At 33.7% G+C, this 19,348-nt stretch overlaps 1 protein-coding gene across 3 annotated transcripts; it reads left to right on the forward strand.

Annotated features, from left to right (window-relative positions):
- The first annotated feature begins 9,510 nt into the window (after nt 1-9,510).
- Nucleotides 9,511-15,216, forward strand: LOC112528242 (pentatricopeptide repeat-containing protein At2g30780-like). Of its 3 annotated transcripts, none has more exons than XM_025139221.1 (4): nt 9,511-9,567; nt 12,305-12,395; nt 13,113-13,567; nt 13,789-15,216. In XM_025139221.1, the coding sequence occupies exons 3-4, from the start codon at nt 13,148-13,150 to the stop codon at nt 14,905-14,907; spliced, it is 1,539 nt and encodes a 512-aa protein (XP_024994989.1). In that variant the 5' UTR covers nt 9,511-9,567; nt 12,305-12,395; nt 13,113-13,147; the 3' UTR covers nt 14,908-15,216. The 3 variants fall into 3 exon arrangements, with proteins under 3 accessions (XP_024994989.1, XP_024994990.1, XP_024994991.1); XM_025139223.1 differs by having other exon boundaries at nt 9,546-9,567; nt 12,305-12,357; XM_025139222.1 differs by lacking the exon at nt 12,305-12,395 and having other exon boundaries at nt 9,536-9,567.
- The last annotated feature ends 4,132 nt before the right edge of the window (nt 15,217-19,348 follow it).

Raw genomic sequence — 19,348 nt, forward strand, 5'->3', positions numbered from 1 at the left:
GGTTCCAGTCTTTCCTAGGTATTGCCTTAACAGTCCCTACGACCTACAAACACATAAATGTATCCCATGAAACTAAAAAAAGTACAACTTCAATATCTAATTCGTTTATTCTTCTCATAATAATGTATCTAATTTACACGTGTGTGTTTTTTATTTTTACTTACATTGACGACCATAGTTTTAGGTTTGCATGGACCTCGAAAGGTCGTTGGTCCAACAAGAAAGTTTCCGCTAGGTAGCATCAAATTTCCAGTCGAACTGCATGCTACATTCCATGCATCTTGCAACGCCTAGAAAAGGTGGAAAATTAGAAAACATAAAATGAAAGCATAGATTTTACATTGAAGCACGAGTTTTGAGTATGCATGGTCACCAATTTATCGTCGGTGATGCCATCTCCAATAGCTCCAAAAGTAGTTACATCAGTTATAGGTTGAGATTGTGAGATACTGATGATCGTCAGAATGCAAGTAATCACAAGCTTTATGCAATTGGCCTGCATTAATAAAATAAATTAGCTTTTTGAATTAATCAAACAAAATTAAGAGATAGCAAATAGAAGCTTAATTACTATGAGTAATGTTGATGGGTTTTTCTTACGAATTGCATGGTTTTAAGGTATATATTTATAGGGAATAAAAAACGAATTTATTTTTGTAAAGTATTTATTAAAACTTTATCCAAAATTATGAATTTCATGAGATTTAGTTTCCTTTATATTTTTAGGGAAACGATTGTTTTTGTTTTAAAACAATTAAGTTTTGAGTTTAAAAAAGATGATATTTCCAATCATTATCTCTATACATTATCTAATTTTGGATAAATAAAATCTATTTGATTTTAAGATGTACTCCCAATGTTTATATTTTTTATTTATTTTTTAATTATTAATTACGTAATAAGTTTGAATGGGACAAATTTGTATGGCTTTCTATTTAATCATAATCTTATTAATTTTTAGTGTTAATATATTTGTTCCTTACTTTAATATATTTATGTCATAGTTAGGGCAGTCAAACCAACTCCCATACGAGCTCCCGGCGGTTTATTCATCTGACCGTAAACTAGAGCCACTTTTGATTCTGCTTAGAGTATCTCCATTAACTGATAAAAGGATATTATGAGATATACACGAAATACATGTAGGATCATCATTTCGCAAGGTACGGAATGTATCGTCAAATATTAAAATTACAACCATCTTACAAGATTAGGTTCATACAAAAAACTACCGACTTTACAAATCCACCGCCAAAAGCATCTTTAATGACTTTTTTACCAACGAATTTCACTATCTCGTCGGCAAAAATAGACTGTTGCCGATGAATTTAATATAACGTGCACCTAAATGTTGCATTAACCAGTTGTCTTGTCAAACCCGATGGTAAAAATATTTTTATTATTCTAACGGTAAAAGTAATTTGAATTATTAACAATTTTTTCGTATACACTTTTGTCAGCATACTTCCTAACTCTGACAACAAATGTATTTTTGTTTCATTAGCAATCTTTTACTTAGATTTTTGTTCAACGGACGACATTTTAAATCCCTTGACAAAACCCTAAAAAATCCTTCACATTGGGAAGGTGGAGCGGATGTACATGGACCAACGACCTTCTTAGTAAGTCCACCCCTACGACTCTAGATTTACTCCATGTTTGTTGACTAAAACGGGACACAAGCTCCAAGCAATATGGCACATTACAACCTAGTTGGATGCCTTATGACGCATTACAACATGTACTTTCAAAATATTTAATGTAGCATATTATAGAATAAATATTATTAAATTAAGTTAATTAAAAAAAAACCTATATTATTGTAACATCTCTCTTCCTCATGGTCTAGAATGGGGATGTCACTAACGAGACTTATATAAAGTCATAACTAATTCAGAGCTGCAAATAGACTCCAAACATAGAGTACAACTTTCAATGCATGCTTTACCAATCAAAATTTAAAGTTTCAAAAACTGTTTATAGTTTTTTTAAGGCAAAAAAGTCTGAAAACTCAAAAGTTGCAGGATCGATCTCAAGTCCCGCCACTATTAGTCACTTCAAACTCGTCGTATCAGAATACAAGAAACACGGTTGAGAATAGGGCTCAGTGAACATATTATAATATGAATTCAGAACAACAAGAGGTAACAACAATAACAAAGTGGAAGACGTACAATTCAATTAAAATAAATTCATAGAAAATCAAGACGATTCACAATTTTTTGCTTCAAAACATAATATAAACAAAGTATGTCAATTTCTATTCGAGTGTTCGTGGGGTGGCTAAGCCAGATGAACCATTGGACCGGCATGCAGAAACACAGCTGAGTCCTCTGTGTATTTAACCACTGTCATATGTTTTGTGGGTAATATTCTAGGATCAATCCATCCGCCCTCTAGCCAATAAGATCCGTTTAGTCTCCACGATCGAGTTCAAGAAGCCACAATTGAGCTTAACCCGGTGGACCGAGTCCAACTGTAGGACGCCATGACTACAAAGTCGACATAGAAGAGATCCTAACGAAGGTGCCCATTAATCGAGTAGCTTTGAAAACAAAGAAAATTAAATATGTGCCCCTATTCGGATGATATTCATAAAAAATCAAGTTTCAATATACCTCACAAAAATCAAAAACCACACTCTAATTCTTCTAATAATCTATTTGGGTCCTAATTGTTTTTAAACAAATTGTCCGGTTCAGCGGGTCAAAGATGCCACCATGTCCACCAAGGTGACTATAATTTTGAACAAAGAAAATGCTACAAATGTGGGGAACCGGGGCACTTGTCCAAAAATTGTCGGATGCCCCAACACTGTTATCATTGTAATTCTCCTGATCATATCAAGTCGGATAGTCCGCAGCTAAAGAATCTGAGATTGACTCTTGGTGGAAATACTCTAGGTACTCGTGGGAGTCAACATTAGGAGGGGTGAATCTGATAGGGCTAGGGACAATATTTTTAGATGTCGAGGGGGAGGCAGAGGAAATTCCCAATGTGGTAACAGGTACGTTCCTTATAAACTCAGTATATGCAAAGGTGTTATTTTATTTCGGTGCCAAGTATTCGTTTGTAACTTCTTTATTTGCTAGGTATTTATATGTGAAATCTATGGCCCTTGACTATGCATTAGTTGTTATACTGCTAACAATAGTCAAGTATATGTTACTCATGTGTTTAATAATTGCCAAATTGAGGTTAAGGGATGTGTGTTACTGATCCGTTTATTCCGAATGCAGATAAGGGAATTCGATGTAGTAGTGGGAATGGATTGGTTGCTAGAGAATCAGGCCAGCATTGTGTGTAATAAAAAGATGATACGTATTGATTTATCGGAGAAAGGGCCAATTTTGATTTATGGTGATCGACGGGATCATCACACCAGCCTGATATCTGTTATGAAAGCTCGAAAGTGTGTTCAGAAGGGATGCCAAAGTGTTCTGGCTTATATGGTCGATATGAAGAAAGAAAAAGGTAAACATGAATCCATCTCAATCTTCTATGAATATCTTGAGGTATTTCCTGATAAATTTACTAGTTTAGCTCCCGATTGATCTGTTGATTTAGAATTGATCTAACGCCCGGACAGCACTAGTGGCCAGAGCACCATACCGTGTGGCACCGTTTGAATTAAAGGAGAGTTAATGACTCAGCTGAAAGAATTGCTTGACAAGAGTTTATCAGACTGAGTACATCTCCTTGGGGTGCTCCCGTTTTATTTGTCAAAAAGAAAGACGGGACGTTGAGAATGTGTATCAACTATCGAAAATTAAATAAACTGACTATAAAGAGTAAATATCATTTGCCAAGAATCGATGACTTATTTGATTAATTAGTTGGGATCAGTTACTTCTCCAAAATCGATTTGCGATCATCATCAGTTGAAAGTCAGAGAATAAAATATTGCTAAAACTGTGTTCTGAACTAGATATGGGCATCATGAGTTTCTAGTCATGTCGTTCGGTTTAACTAATGCTCCAGCATTATTCATGGATTTAATGAATAGGGTATGTAAAGAATATCTTGATAAATTTGTTATTGTATTTATTGATGATATTCTTATATACTCACAATCAGAAGCTAAGCATGTCGAACATCTTCGTCTAACTCTCGAACTGTTAAAGAAGGAGAAATTGTATGCAAAGTTGTCCAAGTGTGAATTTTGGTTAAGAGAAGTCCAATTTTTGGGTCACATTGTTTCTAAAGCAGGGATAAAAGTTGATCCTGCAAAGATTGAGGCTATTGAAAGATGGCAAGTACCGAGAACACGCACTGAAATCCGTAGTTTTTTTGGTTTAGCGGGGTATTGTCGAAAACTTATTCAAGATTTCTCACATATTGCAACACCTTTGACCAAACTGACGAGGAAGAGCGTTAAGTATGAATGGGGAGAGGATCAGATTAAAGCTTTCCAGTTCTTAAAAGATTGATTATGCAGGGCTCTGATATTATCGCTACCATATGGGTCGAAAGATTTTGTGGTATACAGTGATGCTTCGAAGTTGGGTCTGGGATGTGTATTGATACAGCAGGGGAAATTTATCGCATATGCTTCCAGACAGTTGAAGAATCACGAGAAATAGTACCCTATGCATGATATGAAGCTTATTGTCTTCGTTTTTGCTTTAAAGATTTGGAGGCATTATCTATTAGGGAGTAAATGTCAGATTGACACTAATCATAAAAGTCTTCAACATTTATTTAACCAGAAGGAATTAAACATGCGGCAAAGATGATGGATCGAACTGGTGAACGATTACGATTACAAAATTCTTTATCACCTCTGGAAGGCTAATGTGGTGGCTGACGTGCTTAATAGAAAAGAAAAGAGTGAAATGATTAAAGCCACTGCGTTAAGAGCAAACTGAATCCCTAACATTCTTAACGAGATTTTGAAGGAATATTAGTAACCCTGACGAAGAACGATAGATGAATTCTATGTTTCCAGGATAGAATCTAGATTCCACATTTTAGGAATAACCGTAAACTAATTTTAGACAAAAGTTACAAATCTTGATACTTTATTCATCCATGTACCAATAAAATATACAAAGGTCTAAAACCATTCTATTGGTGCCCAGGATTGAAGAAAGATATTGCAAAATACATGGAGGGATGTTTAACGTGTCTACAACTAAGGATTGAACATCAACGACCATATGGGAATTTGCAGTCTTTGGAAATTCCTATGTAGAAATAGGATCATATCACAATGAATTTTATCATAAAGCTACCGTGAACTCCAAAAGAATATGATGCCATATGGGTTAATGTAGATCGGCTAACGAAATCTTCACACTGTCTACCGATTAAAGTGAATTATCCTTTAGAAAGGCTTGTGAAGATTTATATCAAGGAAATAGTGACTCGTCATTGTGTTCCCTTCTCAATCATTTTAAATAGGACAGTAAATTTACCTCAAAGTTTTGGAAGAGCTTTTAGAGAGCCATGGGATCTCAGATTCGGCTAAATACAGTGTATCACCCTTAGACAGATGGGCAGAGTGAAAGAACAAATCAAATCCTCGAATACATGTTGAGAGCTTGTGTCATCGACGTTTGGGGATCTTGGGAGAATCATTTACCTTTGATTGAATTTGTTTATAATAACAGTTGTCATTCCAGCATCCAAGCGGCATTGTATGAGATTTTGTATGGTAGAAAGTGCAGAAAGTCGTTATGTTGGAAGGAGGTGGGGGAAAACAGTTGGTTGGTTCGGATACCAACTGAAAATATAGATCAAATCCGAGAAAGAATAAAGACAACTCAGGACCGATAGAAAAGTTATGCTGACAGACGCCGAAAATCGATTGAGTTCCTGGAAGGAGATTTTGTGATGTTAAAAGTTTCTCCGTGAAAGGGTATTGTACGATTTAGGAAGAGTGATAAGCTCAGTCCAAGATATATATTAGGTCGTTCAGAATTTGTAAAAGGTTGGTACAGTAGCGTATCAGTTAGAGTTGCCTAAAGAACTTAAGGCTATTCACAATACTTTACATGTTTCAAACTTGTGAAAGTGTTTACTGATCCAAATATGGTCGTGCCACTACCTGAGGTTCAGATTGATAATAAGTTGAACTTCATGGAAACCTCGGAGGCCGTCACTGACTAGAAGACAAAGATATTGAGGAATAAAGAAATCAATCTGGTGAAAGTATAGTAGCGTTTTCATAAGGGTCAAAAAGCTACTTGGGAACTAGAATCTAAGATGAGAGCTAAATATCCTCAGTTGTTTGATTGAATGAATTCCAAAATGGAGTTCTTTTGAGGAAGGATAATATGATAATTGGGTTTATCGGTTATAAAGTCCGGGGTTGTTTTTGAATAAAGGTGGTAACTTGAGCTGTTTATTTTGATTATCACCACCTCATTACTTGTTTATTCCTATTAGTTGAGATATTTGTTATATCTCCTTGGGATGGTAAAAAGAAAAGAAAGAAGGAAAAAACAAAAAGGAGTTTTTACTGTGTGTTTTGGAGCTGAGAAAACAAAACCAAAAGAGGAAGTAAGTAGAAGCTGATTTTTGTGGTTCTTGTACTGGATAATTGTTGTCAATTTTCATCTTCATATTTGCATCTCTTTGTGATCATAAGGTGGGTTTTATTTTATAAACTTTCATCTTACTATGTTTGAACAAGAACCATATGGTTCTATATGTGGGGTGTTCTAAAACTGCCATTATGCCATTTTTAGCATAATATTGTATTTTGATATGTTAATATCAAATTATTGGAATAGACCAATAAAGGTAGCATAATCAGGAGATGTATATTTTGGGATAAGGGTGACATAATCAGGAGAGGGGTATTATGGGATAAGGGTGGCATAATCATCTATATGTGAAAACTGGGATTTTGATCATATGACAAACTGTTGTCGTATCTTTATGATGCGATGACTTTGAGTTATCGCACATGTGTGATGCGATGACTTGGGTTATCGCATTCTATTGATGCGATGAGTTGATTTTGTCGCACCCTTGTGATGCAAGAAGGGAGTTTTGTCGCACCCTTGTGATGCAAGAAGGGAGTTTTGTCGCATCAAACTGTGTTTATCGCATACATTGGATGCGATAGATGGTTCCTCACACTTGTATGTTGTGAGGAAATGGGGTTGTCTCACCCATGTGATGCGAGAAAATTATGGTTTTATCTATATGATGCGACAAGTTTATATGTTATGCGATAAAGGGTATATTTGATTATTTGACGCGATAAAGGGTATATTTGATTATTTGACGCGATAAATGGCTATTGTCTCATCATTTTGATGCGATAAAAGAGGTTTGTTTGATAAAACTATGTTTATTTGTTATTTATACAAATATGAAATTTATAAAAGTGTTTTTGTGATTTTCACCCCTTAATAACAATCAAAGAAATTTCTCACTAGACCTCATGGTCTAACCCTCATTTTGGTGTTTTAAAATGTGCATTACATGTTGGATACAATCGGATGATAAGGGGAAGAGGAAATTATGAAGAATTTATTATTGTTTGCATGTAGATTTTGGTACGATTTGATGTTATTTGTTCCTGATTACTTGTTATGTATACAAGTCTTGTACTGGGATTATGTGAAAAAGTTTGTTAGCTACTTTTGTAATTTAGTTTTTGTATATATTGGGACCAATTTTGTAAATTTGTATTTCATGATATATATAAAATATATGGTTATATACAAATGTAATTATGTGATGTTATATAAAATTATGGGTTGTTACAATCATAAAAAAATTATCATAATAAAAAATAAAATTTAATTCAAATATTGGATATAAAAATTAATTACTAAGGGCCTCCTTTACCAACTCAGAAAGTAACCGAAACTTTCAAAATAACGTGGCAAAAGAATAAAAAAAATTAAGATTACATATATCCACATCATTTATTAAATAAAATCCAGACTCATATTACACCTCCATCGTCAGCCACTTTTCTCCAGCCACCATCCTCCGTCCTCCTTTTTCGCCAACAGATCTCTCGCCATCTAAACTCCTCCATTTATGTTTATTATCAATTTATTTACCTTAAGAAAGAATAAAACCTACAAGAAAGCCTTTGGCCTTCTAGAAAGTCAGGGGTTCAAACCTCACCATAGGTGAGGAGGATGCATGAGTTTATTTGTTGCATTTGTCGTATATAAATATTATATACTTTAAAAAAAAACTTGCTAAAGGTTTATTAAAAATATTGATTTTAAATGTTTATGATATTGGGTCTCCTCATGTACATGCATCAACCCCAAAAATTCAAAAGGGTAATCTCCATATCATCCTTTTGTAGATACGTTGGGTGTTATATCGTTTCTCTTTTCTAAATCGTAAGTGTTAGATCCGTCTATTAGCATTTAAGTTTTGGTATTTGAATAGGAAGCAAAAAAGTTTAAGGCCCAAATTTATCTACTTCAAATTTATATAGCTCAGCCTCTGAACCAACCTCAATTAAGGGGCTGTTTGACAGTTGCTGAATGGTTTAGTGTAGAATGATTAAGTGGTCAGGATGATTAAGAGACTCTGTATGATTCAGACATTTTTTAAAACCTATCCAAACAAGAAAATGTCTGACCGAATCAGACCCTTACCTCTTAATGGTATCATTAAGAGGTAAACAAACAACCCCTAAAACATATATTTGCAAAATCAAAAATGGTAATTTAATTTCAAATTTTGCCGATATTTAGATCCATGGTGTAAAGGCTTGTGTTATTAGGATTGGCCCATCCAGACGTTTAACAATAAAAAATTTAAGCCCAATTCCAAATTTCCTTGTGTAATCTGGACTAGAGATGGCCAAGTGGGCACGACCCTCCGGTTACCGGCAGAGGATCGAGATTGGGACCGAGACCGGTTTAGGACTGATCCRGTCTGAGACTGATTGGGACCAGTTTGGGATCGACAGTTAGGGACCGGTTATGGTTTTCATCCAAAAACAAGGCCCGACCCTGGACCGGTTTGGGATCGATTACACGCTCGGCCTAGGGCCGGCCCAATTATTTTTCAAAAAAAAATGTATTTATATATGTATTTTTAGCTTTCTAAGTGTATTTGATTGAAAATCAAATTACAAATTTACAATAAAACATATTTTTTAAGTGTATTTGATTGAAAACTAATTATAARACTATAATAAAATGTAATTTTTAAGTGTATTTGATTGAAAAYCAATTATAAAACTACAATAKAAYGTATTTTTTAAGTGTATTTGATTGTCYTAATTAAATATTTTAAAATATATTAGAATAACATTAAAATATTTTTAAAAATTTATCAAAAAGTAAATGTTCTTTAATATATGACTAGTTTGGACCCGGCACGGGACCGGGACCGGTTATTGTAACTGGTTATAAGTATTTTTAACCGGACCTTAGTATTTTCGATGTAACCGTTCCCAATCCGGATTGTTACGGTTTCATTTCAGTCCAGGATCTTTTGGGCCGGGCCGAGTCCGGTTTGTGGCCCTGTCTAATCTGGACCCTCAATGAAACAGAAACMGAGTCGCCCAAAACTCAGAATAGAATCTCTCCATCTCGAGTTCTCGACTGTCAGAGTCAAGGTTATGATCGATTGGTAAGTTGAAATTAGATATTTCTAGAGTTTAATTCATAAAATAAWTGAAAATTACCTSGTATTTTGGTGTTTGTGTTGTGTGATTGTCAATTTGTCATTGTAATATTTCAATATTCCATCCTCCAATCATTTACAAATCTATTGCAGATCATCAAAATTATTGCTTTGATGGTATTGGATTGAAACTTGAAAGTGTTCAATATTTTATCCTTGGCAGTCTTACAAGGAATCCATGATTATTTAGTTAATTATTAGTGTTATTGAAACTTGAAAGTGTTTAATTACTAGGCAGTCTTCAAAGGGATATCTGATTATTGCGTTAGCTATTAAATGTTTAATCACTTGGCAGATTTTAGCTTTCTGTTGAATCTTGCAAGGAATCCATGGTTATTGAGTAATCCTCACGAAGTAGGTATCACTCATGATATCAAAGTGTTTTTATGAGCACCAACTGTTTGATAAAATTCATCAATGAACAACACATGTTCGCTTTGAAGTAGAATGTATGATGGAAGCTTGATTAATGTTGCCATCTTGGTTGTTGTGTATTTCCTTTTGTAGGTTCTCTTTGCTTCATATTGCTATCTTGGTTCTGTTCACTTCTTGGTTGCTATCTTGTAGAAACCCTTGTTACCTTGCCATTATGTAAAGTATTTCATGTTTGGATTTAGCAAAAAAGTAAAACTGGACAGCAGCAATGAGCTGCTGAACAGCAGTTAAATATGTGCAAAAACAGTTCCAAAATTGTTTGCTATGCATGAGCTACTTGTAATGTACAACCAATTGAGTGTTGAATATTTGTGATTCTAAAGTCGGTTTGTCTGGATTAGTGCAAAAAGTTAAATCTTTTGGATAAACTTGAATTTTGAGGGGAAAATCTGAGTTGGGTTTCTGAGTGTTTTGAATTTCCAGGGGAATATTGAGGTGGGTTTGTGTTAATTTGTTCTAAAGTGAAACAAATTACGATTCATAATCTTAGGAGATACATTTCTGAGTATACAGACAGTTTCTTGATCAATTGGTATAGAACCTACCTTTGTAATCATTATTCATAGTTTTTAGGTAGAATTTTCCATTCTATCATAGGAAAGTTGGTAAACATTGTGAAGAATACCATGTCTTCAATCTTGTATTATATTTGTGAAAGGGATTTGTTGTTTACTTGATATTAGTTTGTTAAGAATACAAAGAACTTATCTGAAATAGAAGCAACAAACAACACTTTACACTTATGATCATGTTGTCGTCCATCTTTTAATTTGATGTTGGTCATTGTGACTATCTATCCCAAATTACTGATGACAGCAAACTAGCTATTGTCCTTTCATTAAATCTTGTTGAATATGCACTTACAGAGCACACTGAAACAAATTGCCACTTTGTTTGAGAAAAGATACAACAAGGGCGAATATTGTTAGTTTGTTACCCCTTCAAGAACTCATCTTGCACACATTCTGACCAAGGTAATGCCAAAAAGATCCATAATCTTTGTTTGTCAAAGAACATCTGTAATGTACACAAACCTTCTCTTTTTCTTTTCTTTGGGGGAATCGATAGTGAAATTGGTACTGTTAATTATAATGCAGCAGCAGTGAACAACATGCAAATTTCATTACCCAGTATTATTAATATTGGGAGGCTCATTACTTCAATTAGTCCCCATGTTCCTCAAATGGATCTCTTAGTAGTTGAGAAGGTTGCCCAAAAGTGGCCTCTTAAAGGCAGCGATTCGGTTGGTTTGCTAGAATCGATCTTTCTTTCGGTTGTTGAATCTCTCTTTGATTGATCAATGAGCGATATAGGTCTTTGTAGAGTTTTTGTTGTTTTGTGGTCTTGTATGTCCCTAATAGAGTCGGAACGTTTAAATAAGTTTGATTCTTGATCGGATCACAAAAACCACTTTCTGAAGATATCTTCCTTCTCTTCGGGATCAAACATCAATTGCAATGAATCGATAGACGGCTCATCGGGATAGATGTAGATGAAAAGAACCCCCCAAGACCTTTTCTAAAAAATCTGGGAAAAATAGCTGGTCCTTTATACGCTAAAACTTCTCCAAAATGGGCAAAAATATTTTAACCAAGAGGATGTTAAGCAGTACCTATAGTAATTTCAGTTAGCACACTTTCAGGAAGTTAACTTTAGTTCAAGTCAGTTATAGTTGTTGAGTGGTTTTCCATGCTACCCCACCCCACATCACCTAAGCTTCTGTTGATTGTTTCTAAAAGTGTGTGCTTCCTCTGTTTTACAAACATGGGATTTGTTTCTAAAATGTTTTTAGAAGTATCTGCAAGGCCACCGTATCTATTAAAGTGGGTCTGCCCCTGAACTGGAGACTGTCATCTCAAGGAATTGAGGTGTGGTATGCCATTGTTTTTGAATCTGCACTCAGTTTACAGCTTTAACATATATGAATCTACAGTCAATGGTGTGCTTAGTGGCAGGTTCTTGGGTTTAATGTTGTGTTTATTGGGTGGTTCTTGGGTTGAATTTTGTGTTTAGTGGCTGGTAAATGGGTTTCTTATTGCATAGTTTAGTGCATACAAGACATATGATCCTATTAGGTATTTGAAACGATCAATGATTGTCCAAATATGCTATACTGCTTTCAAAAGCGATCAATGGCTTCAAAAAACAGCCGCAACTATGCCATAGAGAGTGTATCTATAATTTTGTCGATAGCAGACCTACATTCAAGAACATCTCTATACTTTCTTATTCAAAGTGCTTCCTGTAGGTACATAGAGAAGAATTTCAAAGATCTGTAACTTGAGGCATACAAGCAACAAGGTGAAGAATTTGCAACTAGAGAAGTTCTCAATTAGGAGGTAGACTTTTCCATGGCATGTATAATTATAATATCACCAGCATGATTGAGACCTTCCCTTCCCAAATTTATTTTACTATGCATATTCTTGGTCTTCTGTATTTATAAATTGAATTATGAGCTCATAAAAATGTCATGATTGAAGAAAAGTGGACTATTTAAATCTCTTGTTAAAACATTCTCGTTGTTTCCCTTGCATAAATCATTAGAAACCATTGCAAAATTTCCTTCTATTTGTATCAAAGCGTAAATCATTTAAAATTATGTGATCGGATTGCGAATCAATTATTGTTATATGCTTCAAATTAAGAATTGTGCTGAAACTATTATGTTTTGACTGTTATGTTTTTGTTTGATTTATAACTTGAAAAACTAATGTTATGTTTTTTTGGATCGATATGATATATATGTTTCTATTAATGTTATCATTTAAAATATGACTGTTTTTGTTTGATTTATAACTTGAAAAACTAATGTTATTCAAATTAAGAATTGTGCTGAAACTATTAATGTTATTTATATTTACAAGGTGATATATTAATTCAGAACACTTATCAAACAGTCATATTTTGTTCAACACTAAATTGTATCAAGGGTTAAAATGGCAATTTTCTGTCATTCAGGCCACCTATTTGGAACACTCATCGAACAACCATTTTTCATTTTGCAATAAATCATATAGAGCCTCTTAACCATTTTAGTCACTTAAATCTTTCAGGATCTATCAAACAATCTCCTCGGCTTCAGGTAAAGATGAGGAGGGTGTTTAAAATATCTGATATAGCAGCAGCAAGATCTGAGCTACAGTATTTCCACCATAGATTTTATTTATCTAAACGCCTAACGGATCCAACAACAATACCTGACCCCAAACCCACCTCGGCCCGATGGTTTTCTACCGAAGAATCCGAATCTTCATCCAAACCCATTATGGATTTGTATGCACAATTCGCCAATAAATGGGTATACGCTGAGGTGCGAGCTAAAGAAGCATTGATTGAACAAGTTTCTGTATTCAGAGATGAATTGATGAAGAATGTGAAAGATGAGACCTCGTTTGAAACATTTTTGGAAGTTGAGGGGTGGAACTTGTTCAAGATGTATTCTGATGGTGCTGCTTTGCTTGAGCTTCTCAGGTTATTGGAGGAATCTTCTCCAAGTTTGGCTATCAAGGTATAGTGATCATTTTTCTTATTATGCCCAATCAGTTAATTGGGGAAAGATAGTTAATCTGCTTATGCCTGATTGGAATTATTAAGCTAGTTGTATTTTGAAAAGAGTTCCCTTTTGTTCTGTTGATGTCAATTGGAATTTGACATATGAAGTAGCTGAAAGGGATTGCCCAAATTTTTAGATTCATCTTTGTCGTAATCACTTACCTTGTAAATCCATAGGTTTTCAATTGGAGAAGGAGACGAGGAGATAATAGGAGGCCTATATCATCAGAAGAGTATGTGAAAGGCATTAAAATCGCGGGTAGAATGAAGAATGTAGATCTAGCCGTTGAAATTTTCATGGAAGCTGCAACCAATCGGATCAAGAATGTTTCTACTTACAATGCCCTCATGGGTGCTTATATGTATAATGGCCTCAGTGAGAAATGCCAGTCGGTTTATCGTGATTTAAGGCAAGATATCAACTGCTGCCCCACATCAGTTACGTTTAACATGCTCATATCACTTTTTGGCCAAAGGGTTCTTACAGATCAAATGGAGTCGGTGTTCCAAGAAATGAAAGATTTGAATATCTCCCCTGATTTGAACACATACAACAACATGATTGCCGGTTATCTCACTGCTTGGATGTGGGATAGTATGGAGAATACTTACCATACGATGATGGAGACGGGATCCGTATACCCTGATCTCAGTACGCACTTGCTAATGCTTCGTGGGTATGCGCATTCAGGTAATTTGGAGAAAATGGAAGAGATTTATGAAATGGTGGGATCGCATGTTCGTGAAAAGCATATTTCTCTAATAAGAGCTATGATATGTGCATACTGTAGTAGTAGTTATACACATAGAGTCAAAAGGATTGAAGAACTAATGAGACTAATCCCTGAGAACGAGTACAGACCGTGGTTAAATGTGCTACTTATTAGGGTATACGCAGAAGAAAATTTGGTTGACGAAATGGATAGGTCAATAGACGAGGCATTTGAGCATAACACAAGTGTGAACACTGTGAAAATCATGCGCTGTATCGCTGGAAGTTATTTTAGAAACAATGCTGTGGAGCGGTTGGCGAAATTCATAAAGCGTGCAGAGGATTCAGGGTGGAGAATTTATCGGTCGCTGTATCATGGGCTTATGGTGATGTTGTCGTCAGAGAAACGCTTACAGGAAATGGAACAGGTTGTTATTGAAATGGAGAAGTTTAACTATGGGTACTCAAAAAGAACACTTTATATATTATACAAGGCCTACTCGGAACAGGAAGAAGGTTACAGGCATAAATTTCATCGGGTGTTGGGGTTGATGTGTAAGCATGGTTACGGAGTTCCATCGTAGCAGACAGATAGACAGACAGATAGATATATTTCTTCAATGTAGCATATACCATTGACCTGCAAACATCGGTATGTTTTCTTTTCTTCTCGCTTATCAACTCGTGTTTTGGTATACTTGTTCGAGATGCCGATGAGCAAAAAGTTTCGACAAATAACGAAGATATGAAAGCACGATTTTGAATTTGTACGAGTGTTCTTCTGGGGGCATAATCATTCAACTTTTCTTTCAATCACTTTGTTTGGTTTATTGATGTAAACCATCATTCTTATAAATATTACAACGTTGTTGCAAGAATGACAGATTTATCCTTTTTCCAAATCTTTCTTACTTTTGGATAAAGAGTTGTAAAATTGTAATGTGTCTTGGAATTAAACATTATTATCGATTCTGAAAGTTCAAATCGACACCAATTCTCCTACTAGAGACGGCACGGCAGTTGCGTCGGGGGTACCAAGATCGCAATCTCTGTACATAGTTTTAATCAAGTCAAATCATTCATTTAAAACCAATCTTCTTCATCAGGAAGTATATATGGACATCTATCATGGTTACTCCGTTTTTAGGGGGGGAGTCCTCACGTAATGATTAAGTAATATGTTGTAGATTACACACGTTTTATATATGGTTTAAAACCAGTCTTGAGACAATGAAATACCAAATTTTCAGAATTCATGGTATCTATTGGATTTCATAAGTCCCAAGCGGATAACTCAGTGTTTTATAAGGGCAATGGACATGCATTACTGGTGTACGCGGATGATCAATACATTTAAACTCAAGGACCTTGGCTCTTGAGAGATTTTTTTTTTTTTTTGGTTTAGAAGTTGCAAGATCAGTATAACGAATTTCAATACCTCAGCAATAATATGCATTACAAATCTCCGAAGGTATTGGTTTATTGAGGGTGAAGACCAGCTACTGCACTGCACCTATAGATCCTAATGTCTCTCTGAATGATAAAAATGGTGAAATATTAATAGACCCATCGATATCGTCGTTTTAATTGGGAGGTCATTATATCTCAATATTACGCTTTCAGATATATATATATATATATATATATATATAGTTTGCTCTGCAAAAGCTATCTCAGTCCATGGCAACTTCCTCATCTGAAAATGGCTCGTCATTTGGTTATATACTTGAAGCAACAACTGAGATGTGGGGTGTTTTCCTCAAATGTGTTCTCTAAGCATATGGCGACTCCGACCAGGAAAGTGCACAGATACTCGGAGACCCGTTACTTGATTTTGTGTGTTCTTGGGAAAATCTTGGAGATCAAAGAAACAACCAAGAGTCTCTTGGTCATCCATTGGATATCGAGCTAAACAGTCTCGTGGTCATCCACTGAAAATTGAATATCGAGCTAAGGCATCCAAGATGGTTTTGAAGAACATCTACTCTTCATGCTCGTCTTCGTGGGGAGTATTGTCGGATTAACAAACTAACAAATAGGTCGTACCATTGTTCATTCCAGTTTAATACAAAATACTCTCTCGTCTCTCTATTCAGTTTTTTCTATGTTCATATTAGATTACATTCAACAATATGTCCGATGAATGGTTTGGTTTGGTTTGGTTTTGCCCAGATTAATCACATGTGAATCGAATTATATCCATACTCTCTATCTTATGGACTTGGTCACATAATATGTGGTTCATGTAGCTCTTTTGTAATTTTAGTAAAACTTGATATTTAAATGGGCTAAAGCCCATGTTTCATATCGGTCCAATTACTTTATTTAGAATTTATTTTAAAGGAGTAAAACAATTGAGATAATATCAAATAATTAGAACAAAACACCCAACATCATATGATATAATTGTTATAAATAAATTGAACCTTAAGTGACTTATGAGGATGTTTGGGATTACTTATAAATATAATTTATTGACTTATTTTGGTGTGCCACCGATAATAAACACTTTTGAATGTTTGGATAAATAGTTTATACCGGTGTCAAACCGGTAATAAAAAGTTTTTGAATAAGTTAAATCATTCTAACTTAAAATAAGTTGATAAACACTTTTCTAGAAAAACATAAGTTATTTCAAATAAGCAATGCCAAACAACCCTTATGACGAAAGAAAAAATCAGTTTATTTAAATAGAATTAATAAATAGAAAACATATACATGTGTAATATATGAACTGATATTATTAACGGTTTAAGAGAAAAACAATACGAGTTTATGGTAAATGGCATATTCAAATTTATTACCTAATTAATTATAAAATATATATAGAGAGAGAGAGAGAGGGGGAACGAACAAATGAAAACCACTCTCATTTGTAAAAATCGTACAAACCACCCTCATACGTCGATATCATTGTTTAATCTTATGAAAAATTTTCATGAAATTGTTTAATCTTGTGAAATTGTTTCATATAATACTTTTTTTGATGAATTTGTTTCATATATGGTTATGAAATTGTTTCATATAATACTTTTTTGTGATGAATTTGTTTCATATATGGTTATGAAATTGTTTCATATAATATTTAATGAAATTTTAATGAAACTGTTTCATGTATTTCTTTAAAATTAAAATAATGAAGATGATAATATCCAAGATTAACACCCTCCACAATAAAAATGGTTAATCAACCTCTCATAATTACAAAAAAAATGAACAAAATGAAAAATTATGATTGCTTGAATGAGGTTTCCACGGTTTATACAAATTGAGTAGTTTTTATTTGAACGTGCTTCCATAAATATAATGTTACAGTTATCAACACCGTCTTCACCGGTACTTAAAATAGAGTTCGAATCAAAACCGTGCCTGTATGTATGAGTACTTATATTCTCCATTTAGTTCAAAATTTAATTAAATATATCTTTTGCGTTTCCCATTTATATATGTCCTAATTCTTATTTAATCGAACTACTCTAAATTTTTCAATATCTTTTTGGAAAGGTCGGGTTTAGCGAACGATATCACATTTAGTAATATAACAAGGGTGGCGATTGAAAAACCGATCATACGCACACGATTTTTTACAACCCGCATTAAACAGTGCAATATATGACAATTATGTCTTTATGTCTTATGTTTCATCGTCATCGTCATTATTATTATAATTATTACTATATAGGTGTTTGTGTGTTTTTATAACTTAATTTTTTTCCGTCTTATGAACAGCAACTCGTGGTTCATATAATCGATATTACCTACAAGGACATCCAATTGGACTTCTTCGGAATCTGATGCAATCAACATTTTGTGTAGCAAATATCCTGATTGTTGTGCAGGTATCACACTCGACCATACTATAAAACCTCTTAATCCTCCCTCGAAAGTTGTATCAAACTGCCATAATACATAAGTGCAAACTATTATGATAATTAGCTGTTCATTTAAAGGTTAATGAATTAAGGGGCCGTTTACTAAATACTTACTTGGTAAGTGTTTAGCGGATAAATTTTCTCATTGGATGAATATGAAAAGGGCCAAAAATTTACCGGGTAAAGAGCGATGAGAAGAATGAAGAGTCTTACACGGTAAGTGCGGACGACAACTCTTACCGAGGTAAGCGCTTACCCAATAAATTGTAGCATTCAATATTTTTGATATGCTAAAATCTTACGTATCAAAATCTATGCTATCTTATAAAGCATTTGGGTAAAACTCTTAAATCCGTTCATCCCTAAACAATTTCATCCTTATCCGATTTCATCCCATATCTGAATTCGTGTAACTAACTGCAGATAAACACAATCAAATACATGATAAACATCTCATTTTAAATATAATAATTAATATAATCATTAAATTCTAACAGAATACTTAATTATTATCTTTATAAAATTTATAATATTAAACCAAAAATAAATTATTTTATTATTAAACTTAAATTAAATTATATATAAAAATATATATTCTATATTATAAATCATTTGACAAAAACTCTTAAAAACCACTTTTTATGCGTAAAGTACTGTTTAATAATACATATTACTTAAAACTCAAGATTACAAGTAAATTGTGCGTAGGTACAACTTATTAAAGCTCTATATCTGAATTCGTGTAACTAACTGCAGATAAACACAATCAAATACAAGATAACATCTCATTTTAAATATAAAATATTTAAAATATAATTAGGATAATCATTAAGTTCTATTAGAATACTTAATTATTATCTTTATAAAATGTTATATTATTAAACCAAAAATAAATTATTTCATTATTAAACTTAAATTAAATTATATAAAAAAATAATCTATACTATATTATAAAACATTTGACAAAAACTCTTAAAAACTACTTTTTATGCGTAAAATACAGTTTATTAATGCATATTACTTAAAACTCAAGATTACAAGTAGATTGTGCGTAAATACAACTTATTAAAGCTCCATATTTGAATTCGTGTAACTAATTGCAGATAAACATAATCAAATACAAAATAAACATCTTATTTTAAATATAAAAAAT

This window comes from Cynara cardunculus (genome assembly GCF_001531365.2).
Source record: "Cynara cardunculus var. scolymus isolate 2C chromosome LG 15, CcrdV1, whole genome shotgun sequence".
NCBI lineage: Eukaryota > Viridiplantae > Streptophyta > Magnoliopsida > Asterales > Asteraceae > Cynara > Cynara cardunculus.